General features: G+C 47.8%; 1 protein-coding gene across 10 annotated transcripts in view; it reads right to left on the bottom strand.

The window, feature by feature from the left end:
* The window catches only part of tenm4 (teneurin transmembrane protein 4), a 218,687-nt gene that overhangs the window by 103,463 nt on the left and 98,778 nt on the right, over positions 1-16,446 (bottom strand). For all 10 annotated transcript variants that reach the window (XM_076975784.1, XM_076975783.1, XM_076975786.1 and 7 more), the window contains 5 exons: positions 15,510-15,724; positions 13,949-14,165; positions 7,005-7,106; positions 6,315-6,509; positions 2,616-2,816 (listed from right to left, as the gene is read on the bottom strand). In XM_076975784.1, coding sequence (XP_076831899.1) covers positions 2,616-2,816; positions 6,315-6,509; positions 7,005-7,106; positions 13,949-14,165; positions 15,510-15,724 — 930 coding nt within the window. The remainder of the gene's footprint in view (positions 1-2,615; positions 2,817-6,314; positions 6,510-7,004; positions 7,107-13,948; positions 14,166-15,509; positions 15,725-16,446) is intronic.

The following is a 16,446-nucleotide window of genomic DNA, read 5'->3' as shown; positions in this document are numbered from 1 at the left end:
AGGGGGATAGAGGAGAGTAGAGGGGGATAGAGGAGAGTAGAGGGGGATAGAGGGAGAGTAGAGGGGGATAGAGGAGAGTAGAGGGGGATAGAGGGAGAGTAGAGGGGGATAGTGGAGAGTAGAGGGAATAGAGGAGAGTAGAGGGGGATAGAGGAGAGTAGAGGGGGATAGAGGGAGAGTAGAGGGGGATAGAGGAGAGTAGAGGGGGATAGAAGAGAGTAGAGGGGATAGAGGAGAGTAGAGGGGGATAGAGGAGAGTAGAGGGGGATAGAGGGAGAGTAGAGGGGGATAGAGGGAGAGTAGAGGGGGATAGAGGAGAGTAGAGGGGGATAGTGGAGAGTAGAGGGGGATAGAGGAGAGTAGAGGGGATAGAGGAGAGTAGAGGGGGATAGAGGGAGAGTAGAGGGGGATAGAGGAGAGTAGAGGGGGATAGAGGGAGAGTAGAGGGGGATAGAGGAGAGTAGAGGGGGATAGAGGAGAGTAGAGGGGGATAGAAGAGAGTAGAGGGGATAGAGGAGAGTAGAGGGGGATAGAGGGAGAGTAGAGGGGGATAGAGGAGAGTAGAGGGAATAGAGGAGAGTAGAGGGGGATAGAGGAGAGTAGAGGGGGATAGTGGAGAGTAGAGGGGGATAGAGGAGAGTAGAGGGGGATAGTGGAGAGTAGAGGGGGATAGTGGAGAGTAGAGGGAATAGAGGAGAGTAGAGGGAATAGAGGAGAGTAGAGGGGGATAGAGGAGAGTAGAGGGGGATAGATGAGAGTAGAGGGGGATAGAGGAGAGTAGAGGGGGATAGAGGAGAGTAGAGGGGGATAGTGGAGAGTAGAGGGGGATAGAGGAGAGTAGAGGGGGATAGTGGAGAGTAGAGGGGGATAGAGGAGAGTAGAGGGGGATAGAGGAGAGTAGAGGGGGATAGAGGAGAGTAGAGGGGGATAGAGGAGAGTAGAGGGGGATAGAGGAGAGTAGAGGGGGATAGAGGAGAGTAGAGGGGGATAGTGGAGAGTAGAGGGGGATAGAGGAGAGTAGAGGGGGATAGATGAGAGTAGAGGGGGATAGAGGAGAGTAGAGGGGGATAGAGGAGAGTAGAGGGGGATAGAGGAGAGTAGAGGGGGATAGTGGAGAGTAGAGGGGGATAGTGGAGAGTAGAGGGAATAGAGGAGAGTAGAGGGGGATAGTGGAGAGTAGAGGGGGATAGAGGAGAGTAGAGGGGGATAGTGGAGAGTAGAGGGGGAGAGTGGAGAGTAGAGGGAATAGAGGAGAGTAGAGGGGGATAGTGGAGAGTAGAGGGGGATAGTGGAGAGTAGAGGGGGATAGAGGAGAGTAGAGGGAATAGAGGAGAGTAGAGGGGGATAGAGGAGAGTAGAGGGGGATAGTGGAGAGTAGAGGGAATAGAGGAGAGTAGAGGGGGATAGAGGAGAGTAGAGGGGGATAGTGGAGAGTAGAGGGGGATAGTGGAGAGTAGAGGGGGATAGAGGAGAGTAGAGGGGGATAGTGGAGAGTAGAGGGGGATAGAGGAGAGTAGAGGGGGATAGAGGAGAGTAGAGGGGGATAGAGGAGAGTAGAGGGGGATAGTGGAGAGTAGAGGGGGATAGAGGGAGAGTAGAGGGGGATAGTGGAGAGTAGAGGGGGATAGAGGGAGAGTAGAGGGGGATAGAGCTAATATTGTAGTGACAGGGAGTGTTATTGTAGTTAAATAAGGGGTGTTATTGTGGTGACATGGAGATGTTATTGTAAATAGGGGCTGGTAATGTAGTGACATAGAGACTTACAAAACAGTAAATCGGGGCTGTTGTGTAGTAAAATAAGGGTTGTTGCTGTTTGCTGTTGCTACTACAGTGTCATGTGGTAGTTACTGTAGTGAGATTCAGACTGCAACTTTACACATATAATGAGGGATGTTACTTGAATCCAGGGAGGTAGTCCCAGCAGTGAAAGAGAGAGAGAGGCAGAATGAGAGGGAAGAGGGAGGGAGAGAGAGAAGGAAGGAGAGAGGGAGATGGAGAGAAAGAGCATTAAATGTGAGGCATTATAATGTGAGGTATTGTGAGGTATTATAATGTGGGCTATTGTGAGGGATTATAGTATGAAGCTTTGTGAGGTAATATAGTGTGAGGTATTATTGTTTGATGTATTGTGAGGCAATATTGTGTGAGGTATTGTGAGGTGTTATAGTGTGAAGTATTATAGTGAGGTATTATAGTGTGATGTATTGTGAGGCAATATTGTGTGATGTATTGTGAGGCAATATTGTGTGAGGTATTGTGAGTTGTTATAGTGTAAGGTAATATATTGTGAGGTATTATAGTGTGAAGTATTATAGTGTGAGGTATTGTGAGGTATTATAGTGTGATGTATTGTGAGGCAATATTGTGTGATGTATTGTAAGGTATTATTGTGTGATGTACTGTGAGGCAATATTGTGTGATGTATTGTGAGGCAATATTGTGTGAGGTATTATAGTGTGAGGTATTGTGAGGTATTATAGTGTGAGGTATAGTGTATAGGTTTTACAAGATGCAGAGGAGATAGAGAAGGCAAAGGAGATAGAGGAGGCAGAGGAGATATAGGAGGTGGGGGGGTAGGCCATACCACCAGCACTGTCCTGCTGGGCAGCACTGACCTGTGGAACAGTCCTGTCCTGTCCAGTTGGGGTCACAGCTGCAGGTGCCTGTGTCTGCCAGAAAGGCTCCGTGGCCTGAGCACTGGTCCATACAGGAGGCCCGAGGACTCTCGCAGCCAGGGCCCCCCCAGCCCACGAAGCAGTGGCACTCTCCACGAACACACACACCTCGCCCCGAACAGGTGGGGTCCAGACAGTCCACTGCAAAACAGACACAAAAACCAGAGTAGCACACACCAGCACAGGCGTCTCACAGAGTGGGCTACAACCCTGAACCCTGAACCCTACAACCAGGGCTTAATTTGAGCCGGATCCTGCCGGAACAGGATCCGAGAACTGTTTAATTTTGAAGCGCGCGTTCCGGTAACATTTAATGTTGTCCGCTGGGTTGCCAACTCTCACGCATTGCGTGAGTTACTAGTTCGCTAGCTCTGGCGCCAACCACCGGCGATATAACACTCAATCTGTGTCCATTTTACGTTCGCCAACGCCACCCGACCCGACCCCCCCCGCTCAACAAATTACGTTCGCCAACGCCACACCCCCCCTCGCTCAGGTTACAATGCGTTCCGGCAACGTTTGATTTACAAATTAAGCCCTGCCTACAACCCTGAACTGCCCCGCACAACCCACTGAAGCAACAGAACCTTTGGCAAAACAGAAGGAGAAGGAAGAAACCTGAAACACCATTCTAGGTGGAATAGAGGGGAAAAGAGAGGAATAGAGGAGTGGAGGGGAATAGAGCTATTATTGTAGTGACAAGGAGTTAAATAATTGTAGTTATTGCTATTGTAGTTAAATCAGGGCTGTTAATGTAGTGACATATTTTAATTATTAGTGAATAGGGGCTGGTGTGTAGTGACATATTTTAATTATAGTGAATAGGGGCTGGTGTGTAGTGACATATTTTAATTATAGTGAATAGGGGCTGGTGTGTAGTGACATATTTTAATTATAGTGAATAGGGGCTGGTGTGTAGTGACATATTTTAATTATAGTGAATAGGGGCTGGTGTGTAGTGACATATTTTAATTATAGTGAATAGGGGCTGGTGTGTAGTGACATATATAATTATAGTGAATAGGGGCTGGTGTGTAGTGACATATTTTAATTATAGTGAATAGGGGCTGGTGTGTAGTGACATATTTTAATTATAGTGAATAGGGGCTGGTGTGTAGTGACATATTTTAATTATAGTGAATAGGGGCTGGTGTGTAGTGACATATATAATTATAGTGAATAGGGGCTGGTGTGTAGTGACATATTTTAATTATAGTGAATAGGGGCTGGTGTGTAGTAAAATAAGGGTTGTTGCTGGTTGTAGTTCTGGTGTGATGTTACATTTTTCCAATACAGGTGAGATTTGCTTTGTTGTTCTGTTCAGTGTGGAGGGTTGAGATGGTTAATCTCAGTGTGGAGGGTGGAGATGGTTAATCTCAGTGTGGAGGGTTGAGATGGTTAATCTCAGTGTGGAGGGTGGAGATGGTTAATCTCAGTGTGGAGGGTGGAGATGGTTGTTCTCAGTGTGGAGGGTTGTTTTGACCCAATCTCCAGGTTGTTCTTACATTTACAGTTACATTTATGGCATTTGGCAGACACCCTTATCCAGAGCGACTTACATTTTTATACAAGTGAGCAATTGAGGGTTAAGGGCCTTGCTCAGGGGCACCTCAGTCATGGCCTCAGGTCTGGGAATCGAACCTGCAACCCTCCGGTCACAAGACCAGTTCCCTAACAGCCAGGCCATGACTGCCCACTGTTCTTCTTGGCTAGTAGTAGTGGGTCATTTGGGTTTTTTATTGCTGATGAAGGCTTTGTGGTGAAAGGAGTCAGGATCTGATTGGTCGCGGTGGTACCAGAATTTGTACCACTTTTCTCAAAATCCAGAAGGAAATCTGTCTAGTTAATCTCTGCTGGACAGATTAGAAACTCTACTGTTCACCTGCAGGACGTCTGTGCAGAATTCAAATACTCTCTCTCCCTCTTACTCTGTATCTCTCTTTCTCTTACTGTCTCTCTCTCTCTCTCTCTCTCTCTCTCTCTCTCTCTCTCTCTAAGGCTGTAGAGACTTCTGGGATAATGTGAGGTGACTGTGCACCTGCTTACACACTCGCTTGCTAATATACACACACTCGACTTGACTGACCCTAACCCAGTGGTTCCCGAAGTGGGGGGCGCGGAGCTATTGCGGGGGGGGAGCGTGGAGCTTGGAAGTAAAACATGTGCACATGTGTCAATATGGGGGGGGGGGGCATGGCAGAAAAAGTTTGGGAACCACTGCCCTAACCCCACCCACTGCTTCTAAACTGGTCCAAACATTATCCCAGCAGCCTCTACAACCCCCCCCCACCCCCCCCCCCCCCGCCTCTAACTCGACCCACACCGCTGCCCTTTATTCATCCATATCTCACCACTCCAGAGCTCATCCTTCCATCAATCAACCTCTAGCATAAAAACAGAAAAAATAGAAACTCTGTTCGGTTCCATACTAATGATGACTAACAATGACCCCGTGTTAATGATGGCTAATGGTTGTTTAATGAAAACGGGGACCTCAGGATAGCTGGCAAATGTGGTCCCCATTAACGAGAGGAAGAAAATACGCAATTAGAAAACAATAATAATAACAACAACCACAGTTGAGAGCTCCCAGATGGAGGATGTGCAGTGAAGGGTTATGGGACCCAGAGGGCCGAAGGGCAAGTGTACCCCCTTCAGCTGGACCCCACTGGGCACACGGCACACCAGCTCTGGCCTCTGCACAGATGGCTAGAGATCACAGGATAACTGACCAGAGCTGCTCTCCTAGCAATTAATCATCACAGCCTGAAGGTCGCAGGGAAGAAAGGTAGAAGTCTTAAAGGGCCAGTGGCCCCATTCTCTCCCTCCGCCTGTCGCCGGTGCGACCCAAAATAGAATATGTGAGGGGGAGCAGAGGTGTCAGAACCCCCATTCATCAAAATCGGCCGGCCCATTTTTCATCTTGAAATGAGAGCCTTCAAGAGCTGACAAACACAATGACCAGCTGAATCTTATCTCCTGGTCCATTGGTCTGGGCCTCTCTGCTGGGCCAGTGAGACCATTAACAGATTAAAGTCACGCTTTGCTCCTGTGCAAAAATCCACTTATTGAATTTCACGCAACAAAAGCGATTGTTTAGTCAGGCTTAATGGAATGCTATGAACCCCAGCAAATCTTCCATAATGCAAAAGAATTCAAACCAAAGAAGCATCTGCATCCCGCCAGAGGAAGACCAGTGTTAGGTTTGAGTTTTAAAGTCATGGTGTCTGGGATATTCTAGAAGAGGTTTTACTTTTACCGCTTTAAACAAAAGCCGCAGTATCAGAATGAAACTCTGGTTAATGCAGCCATAGATAATCTCTCCTGCCCATCCCCCACCAGCAGCATCACACACATGCTGGATGTGTTTGTAATGTTAAATCAGAAGCAGCAGAAGAGCCACATGTCGTGTGAAGCGAGTCTCCTACAAGCCAGCGAGTGAACAGAAGGAAGGATGTACTCTGACATTTATGGCCAATGTTTATATGTGCTGATGAATGAGGCACTCTGATAGCTCTGCTCTGCTGAAATAGCTTCCTGATTGGATACTGATCTAAAGAGTCCTTGGTTAGAGGCTAGATTAGGGGATAGGGTTTAGGGTTTAGGGGAAGGCTGTGGGGATCAGTATTTCAGACATACCTTCTTCACAGTGCTCTCCCTTGTATCCTGGGTTACATATGCAGGTTCCCACAATGCACGTGCCGTGAGCGCTACAGGTGACGTCTGTGCACTGGCTGGTGGGGACGTCACACTCCGGCCCCTTCCAGCCACTGTGGCACATACAGCGTCCCTTCAGGTACTGACCGTTCCCACTGCAAAGAACTGGGCAGGAGGCTGTGGGGGAAACACACACACACACACACACACACACACACACACACACACACACACACACACACACACACACACACACACACACACACACACACACAGGTATATGTATACACACACCAGTGTATATAGGCACATACAAAATCGTATATGTATACACACACAAGCACACATTCATTTGAGTAAGATCTTTCTGGCATGCTTTTTAAAAACAATATCATACAGTAGTGAACATTTGTACAGCTGGTGTTGGCAAAGGGGTTTGTTTGACAAATCTATTAATCTGAGGTTAACCATTATGATTTAAAACTATATTCTATACTACCTATAACAAAACAATCTCATCTGATTGTTAACAAACATAAAAAAAATAAAAAGAGAGGGAAGACAGGGAGACAGGTAGAGGGAGAGAGAGACATGTAGATTGATGGATACAGTGAGTGAGAGATACAGGGAGAGAGAGAGAGAAGGAGGGGGGGGGGGGGTTCCTTCTCTTACCCCTGCCACAGTCTGGTCCTCGAAAGCCCAAGAAGCATCGGCAGGTCCCAGCATTGCAGTCTCCGTTTCCAAAACAGTTACTGGGACAGTCGTCAATCGAGTCTACAAGACACACAGCACTGGCCATGAAGAGTGTTCACAACATCCATCAGTAACGTTTCTTTTTCATATTTAATATCCGGCAAAGTGGATTATTTTCTGTAGCTGAGGACAGTGAGGACGGGTGGTGCTCACAGATGGAGGTTCATCCTCCTCTTCTCAATCTCCTTCTAATTGTTCTCCTCTCATTCTCTGATACACATCATGGCACAGTGCTTTTTATTCGATAATAAAACATGTCTTTATTATCAAATGTGATTAAAAAAGTCAATTACACTTGTTCCAGGGAGGCGGGACCTATAATTGCTATAGCCCAGGAGGCGGGACCTATAATTGCTCCAGCCCAGGAGGCGGGACCTATAATTGCTCCAGCCCAGGAGGCGGGACTGATCAGTTCATGCATTAAGTCTCAATATTTTAGTCTCAATCTTTTATTCTCACTTGCAACAGAAGCCTTGTTGTACAGTCATTATTCTTTCACCAGTTCTACACATACTTCTCAGTGTACTAACCCTAATCTATAATTACACACACACACACACACACACACACACACACACACACACACACACACACACACACACACACACACACACACACACACACACACACACTCCAGATCACTGTGCCTCCACACACACAATCATAATTGTATCCTCTGATCTTTGATGTCTGGTATCTATAACTGATGACTGATGTCTGCTGTGGTTTATTCCTGTGGTTTATCACTCTAGGTTGAACAAATTCGAAAGTAATGCAAAAATGAATGAACTGTCAAACAACCAAGACATATCAGGACAAGTGCTGGATCACAATCAGGAGATAATATGTGCAAGTGTTGGATCACAGAAGTGTGAGTAACACAGTATGTACATCAGCTCCAGTAATCCTGTAACAAACCTGGCCAGCCTGGTCAAGAGACATATCTGCAGTTCTGGCCTCACAAATGCATGTGCATACATACACACACAATCACTCATACACACGCATGCACGGGAGAGAGAGAGAGAGAGAGAGTGTGAGAGAGAGATCAGGATGAAGAGCGAGGGAGAGAGTGAGAGAGACTGGGATGGAGAGAGAGAGGGATTGGGATGGCGAGAGGGAGAGGGAGAGAGGGGGAGAGAGAGAGAGAGAGAGAGAAAGAGAGAGGAATGGGCTTTTTCAGTTATCCTGATGGATGACTGCAGATGTGCCCAGATATAAATGTTTGTGAAACAGACGTGTGGAAGTGTGAGCTGCTTCAGTTAGCCTGTGATGTTCATTAATATTTCATGCTCATTTATGTGTATTTCTGTCTGTTCCATCACATAGAAATGCTAATCCACTGTACTATTGGCTACTGAACAGTGACACATAAATAGCCGGTACTATAAGGTACTACAATGTACTATAATGTAGCATTGTCCTGTCTGCTGCCTCTATGACTTCTAAGTCACTGCGGACAGGAGTGGCTGCTAAATTAATAAATGTAAAATGCTGCTGAAACCTTTTAATCTTTTAGTGCCTGAGGATCATGTGCTGTGCTAAAAACAGACAGCATCTTTCCTTCTGAAGGACATCGCACCGCTGACCCATTTTATCATTTTTATCTCTCTCGCTCTCCCCCCTCTCTCTCTCGCTCTTTCTTTGAAAGCCATTTTTAATCTCTGACTGCCTCACCTCACTCCCTGACCCCACCCACCACCCTACACAACCACCCACACACCCCCAACACTCTACACAACCACCCACACACCCCCACACCCTACACAACCACCCACACACCCCCAACACCTTACACAACCACCCACACACCCCCAACACCCTACACAACCACCCACACACCCCCAACACCTTACACAACCACCCACACACCCCCACACCCTACACAACCACCCACACACCCCCCACTCCCTACACAACCACCCACACACCCCCAACACCCTACACAACCACCCACACACCCCCAACACTCTATACAACCACCCACACACCCCAACACCCTACAACCACCCACACACCCTCACCACCCTACACAACCACCCACACACCCCCAAAACCCTACACAACCACCCACACACCCCCAACACTCTATACAACCACCCACACACCCCAACACCCTACAACCACCCACACACCCCCAACACCCTACACAACCACCCACACACCCCCAACACTCTATACAACCACCCACACACCCCCAACACCCTACACAACCACCCACACACCCCCAACACTCTATACAACCACCCACACACCCCCAACACTCTATACAACCACCCACACACCCCCAACACCCTACACACCCACCCACACACCCCCAACACCCTACACAACCACCCACACACCCCCACACCCTACACAACCACCCACACACCCCCACACCGTACACTACCACCCACACACCCCCAACACCCTACACAACCACCCACACACCCCCACCTTTCATCCCCAGTCTGTGTATCAGATTCCCCAGCGTGGAGGAATCCCACCATTCCCCCAGTGGAACGGCGTCAGTTCAGATGTCTGCCGGCTGTGGGGACTCTTTCTCATCCATCCCCAGGCTGGCTGACCCCGCCCCCTCCACCCTCCTCTCTTGGCTGACCCCGCCCCCTCCACCCTCCCCTCCTGTCTGACCCCCCACTCGCCTGTCACAGATGGGCTGTGCTCCAGAAGCTTTTAATTAAAGAGCATGTGAGAACAGCCCCCAGCTGCCGTGTCCATGAAAGACGACACCTCGGGCTGGCTCACACCTCTACACCTTCCCTCCATCACCCACCCCCACCCGCTTCCACCTATCCAACACTCGTGCTAACCAACGACACTTTTAGCAAACATAAAAGAGGACAAAGCGGCCAGTCGCTGCTCCAGCAACAAAGAGGAGTAGCCTGGTTTTCTCTTGGCTCACATACACATGCAGGCTGGACACAGTGAGGCTGGGGAAGGAGGCGGAGACACAGGAGGAAATCAGACACTTTCAGTCTGACCAGTCAAGCTGCAAACAAATATGTTGTATGCAAATTAGCTATATGCAAATGAGTCACCAAAACTGGCAAACAAGCCTCACTGAAACACGTGGAACAGGCAGCAGCAGGGGTAGAGGGGATAGTAAGGGGCAGTAAGGGGCAGTAAGGGGCAGCAAGGGGCAGGAAGGGGCAGTAAGGGGCAGGAAGAGCAGGATGAGCAGGATGAGCAGGAAGAGCAGGAAGAGCAGGAAGAGCAGGATGAGCAGGATGAGCAGGATGGACAGGATGAGCAGGAAGAGCAGGAAGAGCAGGATGAGCAGGATGGACAGGATGGACAGGAAGAGCAGGAAGAGCAGGATGAGCAGGATGAGCAGGATGAGCAGGAAGAGCAGGATGAGCAGGATGAGCAGGATGGACAGGATGGACAGTATGGACAGGATGAGCAGGATGAGCAGGATGGACAGTATGGACAGGATGAGCAGGATGAGCAGGAAGAGCAGGATGAGCAGGAAGAGCAGGATGAGCAGGATGAGCAGAAAGAGCAGGATGAGCAGGAAGAGCAGGATGAGCAGGATGAGCAGGATGGACAGTATGGACAGGATGAGCAGGATGAGCAGGATGGACAGTATGGACAGGATGAGCAGGAAGAGCAGGATGAGCAGGAAGAGCAGGAAGAGCAGGAAGAGCAGGATGAGCAGGATGAGCAGGATGAGCAGGATGAGCAGGAAGAGCAGGATGAGCAGGAAGAGCAGGAAGAGCAGGATGGACAGGATGAGCAGGATGAGCAGGAAGAGCAGGAAAAAGCAGGATGAGCAGGATGAGCAGGAAGAGCAGGAAGAGCAGGATGAGCAGGATGAGCAGGATGAGCAGGAAGAGCAGGATGAGCAGGATGGACAGTATGGACAGGATGAGCAGGATGAGCAGGATGAGCAGGATGGACAGTATGGACAGGATGAGCAGGATGAGCAGGATGAGCAGGATGGGCAGGATGAGCAGGATGGACAGGATGGACAGGATGAGCAGGATGAGCAGGATGAGCAGGAAGAGCAGGATGAGCAGGATGAGCAGGATGAGCAGGAAGAGCAGGATGAGCAGGATGAGCAGGATGAGCAGGAAGAGCAGGAAGAGCAGGATGGACAGGATGAGCAGGAAGAGCAGGAAGAGCAGGAAGAGCAGGATGAGCAGGATGAGCAGGATGAGCAGGAAGAGCAGGAAGAGCAGGATGAGCAGGATGAGCAGGATGAGCAGGAAGAGCAGGAAGAGCAGGATGAGCAGGAAGAGCAGGAAGAGCAGGAAGAGCAGGATGAGCAGGAAGAGCAGGAAGAGCAGGAAGAGCAGGATGAGCAGGAAGAGCAGGATGAGCAGGATGAGCAGGAAGAGCAGGATGAGCAGAAAGAGCAGGATGAGCAGGAAGAGCAGGATGAGCAGGATGAGCAGGATGGACAGTATGGACAGGATGAGCAGGATGAGCAGGATGAGCAGGATGGACAGTATGGACAGGATGAGCAGGATGAGCAGGATGAGCAGGATGGGCAGGATGAGCAGGATGGACAGGATGGACAGGATGAGCAGGATGAGCAGGATGAGCAGGAAGAGCAGGATGAGCAGGATGAGCAGGATGAGCAGGAAGAGCAGGATGAGCAGGAAGAGCAGGAAGAGCAGGAAGAGCAGGAAGAGCAGGATGAGCAGGAAGAGCAGGAAGAGCAGGATGAGCAGGAAGAGCAGGAAGAGCAGGATGAGCAGGAAGAGCAGGATGAGCAGGAAGAGCAGGATGAGCAGGATGAGCAGGATGAGCAGGAAGAGCAGGAAGAGCAGGAAGAGCAGGAAGAGCAGGAAGAGCAGGCTCCTGGGTGGAGCCATCATCAGTGTCAGGGTTTAATAAGCAATGCGCTGTTCCTTTGCAAGGACGGCTGTGAAGGGGTGGAGCTTAAGATCGCAATCACTGCATCACACGAAAGACTGTGATTGTGAGCAGAATGAATGATTCTAATGGTTATTAAAACTACAGTTATTATAAAATATATTAATATAAATACAGTTATTAAGTGGGTTTAATGACAGTTAACATTATGAAAGGCAGGACATTCGCTTGAAACAGTAAATTTGAACATATGTTAATTCTGAAAACCACTCAGTGACTCTGGAGTTTAAGCTCTACGCTCTGAAGCTCACTGAGTGGACAGGGCGTGAGTTCAGTACTGTCTTGTTGAGTGGACAGGGTGTGAGTTCAGTACTGTCATGTTATGTGTAAGATGAACCACTTGACTGTGATTTGCTGGGCCAAGATTTAAATGGAAGCATTAATTTAATTGCAGTATGAGTGAGTGTGTGGAGCTCAAATTTAGCCTCTATGATGCTGTATGATTGAACTGCGTAGACTGAACCAGCCACATTCATTAACTAGGTCAGATACACTAATATTGCTGAACAGGAATGCAGACAACATCATTCAATTAAATGTATGCTAAATAATCACTGCTGCTATTGCCATCAACACTTCATTATCTCTACACCTCCACACTGCATAATAATCTCCACACTGCAGTATAATATCCACATTGCATTATATCCACACTGCATTATCTCCACACTGCACTATAATATCCACACTGAATTATCTGCACACTACATTATCTCCACACTGCCTTATCGTATCCACACTGCATTATAATATCCACACTGCATTATTTCCACACTGCATTATAATATCCACACCGCATTATCATACCCACACTGCTAATTACCTGTTATCACTTACCTGTTATCACTTCCAAAAACCCATACAATGGCTGTCCTGACCTCAACCCGATAGAACACCTTGAGATGAATTAGAGCGGAGACTGAGAGCCAGGCCTTCTCGCCCAAAATCAGTATGTGACCTCACAAATGTGCTTCTGGAAGAATGGTCAAAAATCCCCATAAACACACTCCTAAACCTTCCCAGAAGCCTTCCCAGAAGAGTTGAAGCTGTTCTAGCTACAAAGGGTGGACCAACGTCATATTGAACCCTATGTATTAGGAATGGGATGTCACTTAAGCTTAAGCACTTAAGAAAGTCTTCTTTATCTCTAAAAATATATATCTCTAAAAACATTTCATTATTCATTTTTCATTAAATTTACCACATTGATTTACTTATTTATACATTGTGTAATTTGTTACATTTTTAGACTTAATGCTATTGTGTTTAGATTCTGCACCTTGACTCTCTGTAGCGTTGCCTACTGCAATAACTGAATTTCCCTGTGGGAGTTTGAAGCCTTAAACTACTGTTGTGGATAGCCAGCTCACTAACAAATATCTTAGCACAACAAGTATCTTATCTAACATGACAATTAAAATTGCGATAAAAACGGGAAGAGGAGAATCCATCGTGCTGAATCGTCGAGGTGACGCTAGAAACTGAGGTAAATAAACACCGATCATACATTGGGAGCGTATCAATAATCAGCCTTACGAGGAGAGCTGTTGGTTAGAATGCTGCCTACGTTATCAGTGCCTATTTAGGTTGTTGCCAAAATCTCCAAAGAAACCAGTTAATTAAATCAGATATTTAAATTAGTTATTTAAATCCTTCAGATATATTTTTTATTTGCTTTCTTTAGTTGAGAATTAATGATTATGATTCAGATTTTATTTGAATATGAGACTGGTTTAATAATTATGAGACTGATTAATAACTGAGGTAAAGTCTACTTTTCCCCAACAGCCCCTACAATCTCCACACCACCCCATATACTATTGCATATGCATGCGGGAGTGAACTTGGGTATGCTGGCATGAAATCAGATGTCCCGTCTCCTATGTAGGACAATGGTGCTGGTCACGTTAAGAGCACAACCCTTCCTAATACAGCTGTCCTGCTCGTAGGGTTAGATCTCCAGGGTCCGTGCCACTCACCGGCAGCTGTGGTGAGGAAAGACACCTGCTCTGTGTCTTTTCCATCATTGTAGACGGCCAAGTGCCAGATGCCAGAGTCCATGTACTGGATGAAGCCTGTGGCATGGCTGGTCTGGGGTAGTAGACTCCGTGGCTGGATCAGAGCTGGCGGGCCCTCCAAACCTGGAAAGCCCTGAGCCAACAGACGCCTGCCATCCAACAGCTCCACAAAGTCAAACTGGAGACAGAGCGGAGACAGAGCAGAGATACAGTGGAGACAGCGCAGAGATACAGTGAGACATGTTGTTTACTTAAAAAAAGGCCCTAAACTGATCATCACAAAAGCAAGATTTACAAGAGTTATATGATTCCACATGAATTAGTATCTTTGCTTAGAAATGAATGTAAGCTGTGAAGTGATGTCAAGACTGAGATTGTGACATCAGTGTTTGAGGTGAGGTCAGGACTGAGACTGTGACATCAGTGTGTGAGGTGAGGTCAGGACTGAGACTGTCACATCAGTGTGTGAGGTGATGTCAGGACTGAGACTGTGACATCAGTGCGTGAGGTGATGTCAGGACTGAGACTGTGACATCAGTGCGTGAGGTGATGTCAGGACTGAGACTGTCACATCAGTGCGTGAGGTGATGTCAGGACTGAGACTGTCACATCAGTGTGTGAGGTGATGTCAGGACTGAGACTGTGACATCAGTGTGTGAGGTGATGTCAGGACTGAGACTGTGACATCAGTGTGTGAGGTGATGTCAGGACTGAGACTGTGACATCAGTGTGTGAGGTGATGTCAGGACTGAGACTGTGACATCAGTGTGTGAGGTTCATATGGATCACTCAATTTTTCCACTGTATCTTTGCGTGTGGATAATAGCTTACACCACAAAATAAAACGCTTCATTCAGTGTTCACGATCATTTGTTAGCACACATAACAACCCAGTACCCTCATACCTCTCTGCTCTCCTCCAACTCCACACATCCACCTGTTTTCTCCTCCACCTGCTTTCTCCTCCACACACCCACCTGCCTTCTCCTCCACCTCCACACACCCACCTGTGCTCTTACGTCCTCCTCAGTAAGTGTGGCCCATCTTCTAAGCTCCACTCTTTTGGTGAGGTTTGCACCCCGGGATTCCACACCCCGCCAGATTATCTACATCCCTTTAATCCGTCCCACCACTCCTCTGTTTCTCTACTGCACTCACACCGCCCTGTCTGTCTCTCCTCAGTTCAGTTAGTCTATTTCTATGGTTTGTTTTCTATTCCCCTTATGTTTTTTCTAGCTCTGTATTTAGTTTCGACTCTCAGTTATTGAAAAGCACCATATCAGACTAATGTATTGTTGTTATTATTGCAATCTTAACAAGCAGGTAGAACCTTTCAACAGCCTATTTATTTTTTAAATACATAAAATAAACAAGGACCATTTAACAATAAACACCAGTGATTTGCAGGCTCACAAACAGAAAACCATCTAAAGCATTTAAATGTAGAACAAACTCAGCATTGTGTTATAAAAAGCACCTCAGATGGAGGCCACATGTTCACGTGTGTATTGGCACAACCCACCTGTGTGTGGGAGGGTGGAATACCTCTCCTCCCGTAGATCCCCACCAGGGCATCTTTACTTAGGGACACATTGAATTTCAGATACATCGGGTGGTCGATGAAGATCTGCGACCTCCAGAAGATTCCTGGTGGGATCTGCTGTGTGACCTTACGGCCGATGTCCACCTCACCCATCTCTATGACGCTGTCGTCTGGGTACAGGCCATCCGCTCTGCCTGTGTTAGAGAGTATATGTGTGACGTTGGGGCTGGTAGCCGCCTTTTGCTTATGTAATTCATTCTGAGGAGAGGAGAGTCTGAGGAGAGTCTGAGGAGAGTCTGAGGAGAGTCTGAGGAGAATCTGAGGAGAATCTGAGGAGAGTCTGAGGAGAGTCTGAGGAGAATCTGAGGAGAGTCTGAGGAGAGTCTGAGGAGAGTCTGAGGAGAATCTGAGGAGAGTCTGAGGAGAGTCTGAGGAGAGTCTGAGGAGAGTCTGAGGAGAATCTGAGGAGAGTCTGAGGAGAGTCTGAGGAGAGGCGAGTGTGAGAAGAAGACTGTCTGCTTGCACCAGAGCATTCTTCACTCGACTTCACGGAATCAGTAACATGTGCTGGCCCTGTTCTCAATGTTGCCAAATAGACATCCCTGCAAACAGAACCCTGAGGACATTTACACAGGCACCGCCATGGGCAGCCTCGTCCGCTATGGCAGATGGCAGCTCCTCAAAGGGGTCCATCATCTGCACTGTGTTAGATCTGGAGAGACAAGGCACGCTCTCCCGCCTTCCAATTTACTGCCTGTGGATAATGCGCCAGCACATCAGACCCAATAACACGTCCGACCGTAACACCCTGACAGCCCAGCGCTCAGATCCAGTTTGATCGTCTTGAAAGTACAGTCCCAAGGAAACCATTACACACCCAGCACATCTCTGATACCTGATATGGTAAATGTTTCTG

This window comes from Brachyhypopomus gauderio, chromosome 16 (genome assembly GCF_052324685.1).
Source record: "Brachyhypopomus gauderio isolate BG-103 chromosome 16, BGAUD_0.2, whole genome shotgun sequence".
Lineage (NCBI taxonomy): Eukaryota > Metazoa > Chordata > Actinopteri > Gymnotiformes > Hypopomidae > Brachyhypopomus > Brachyhypopomus gauderio.
Note: the sequence above shows the minus strand (reverse complement) of the source record. Positions and strands in the feature narration are given on the sequence as shown.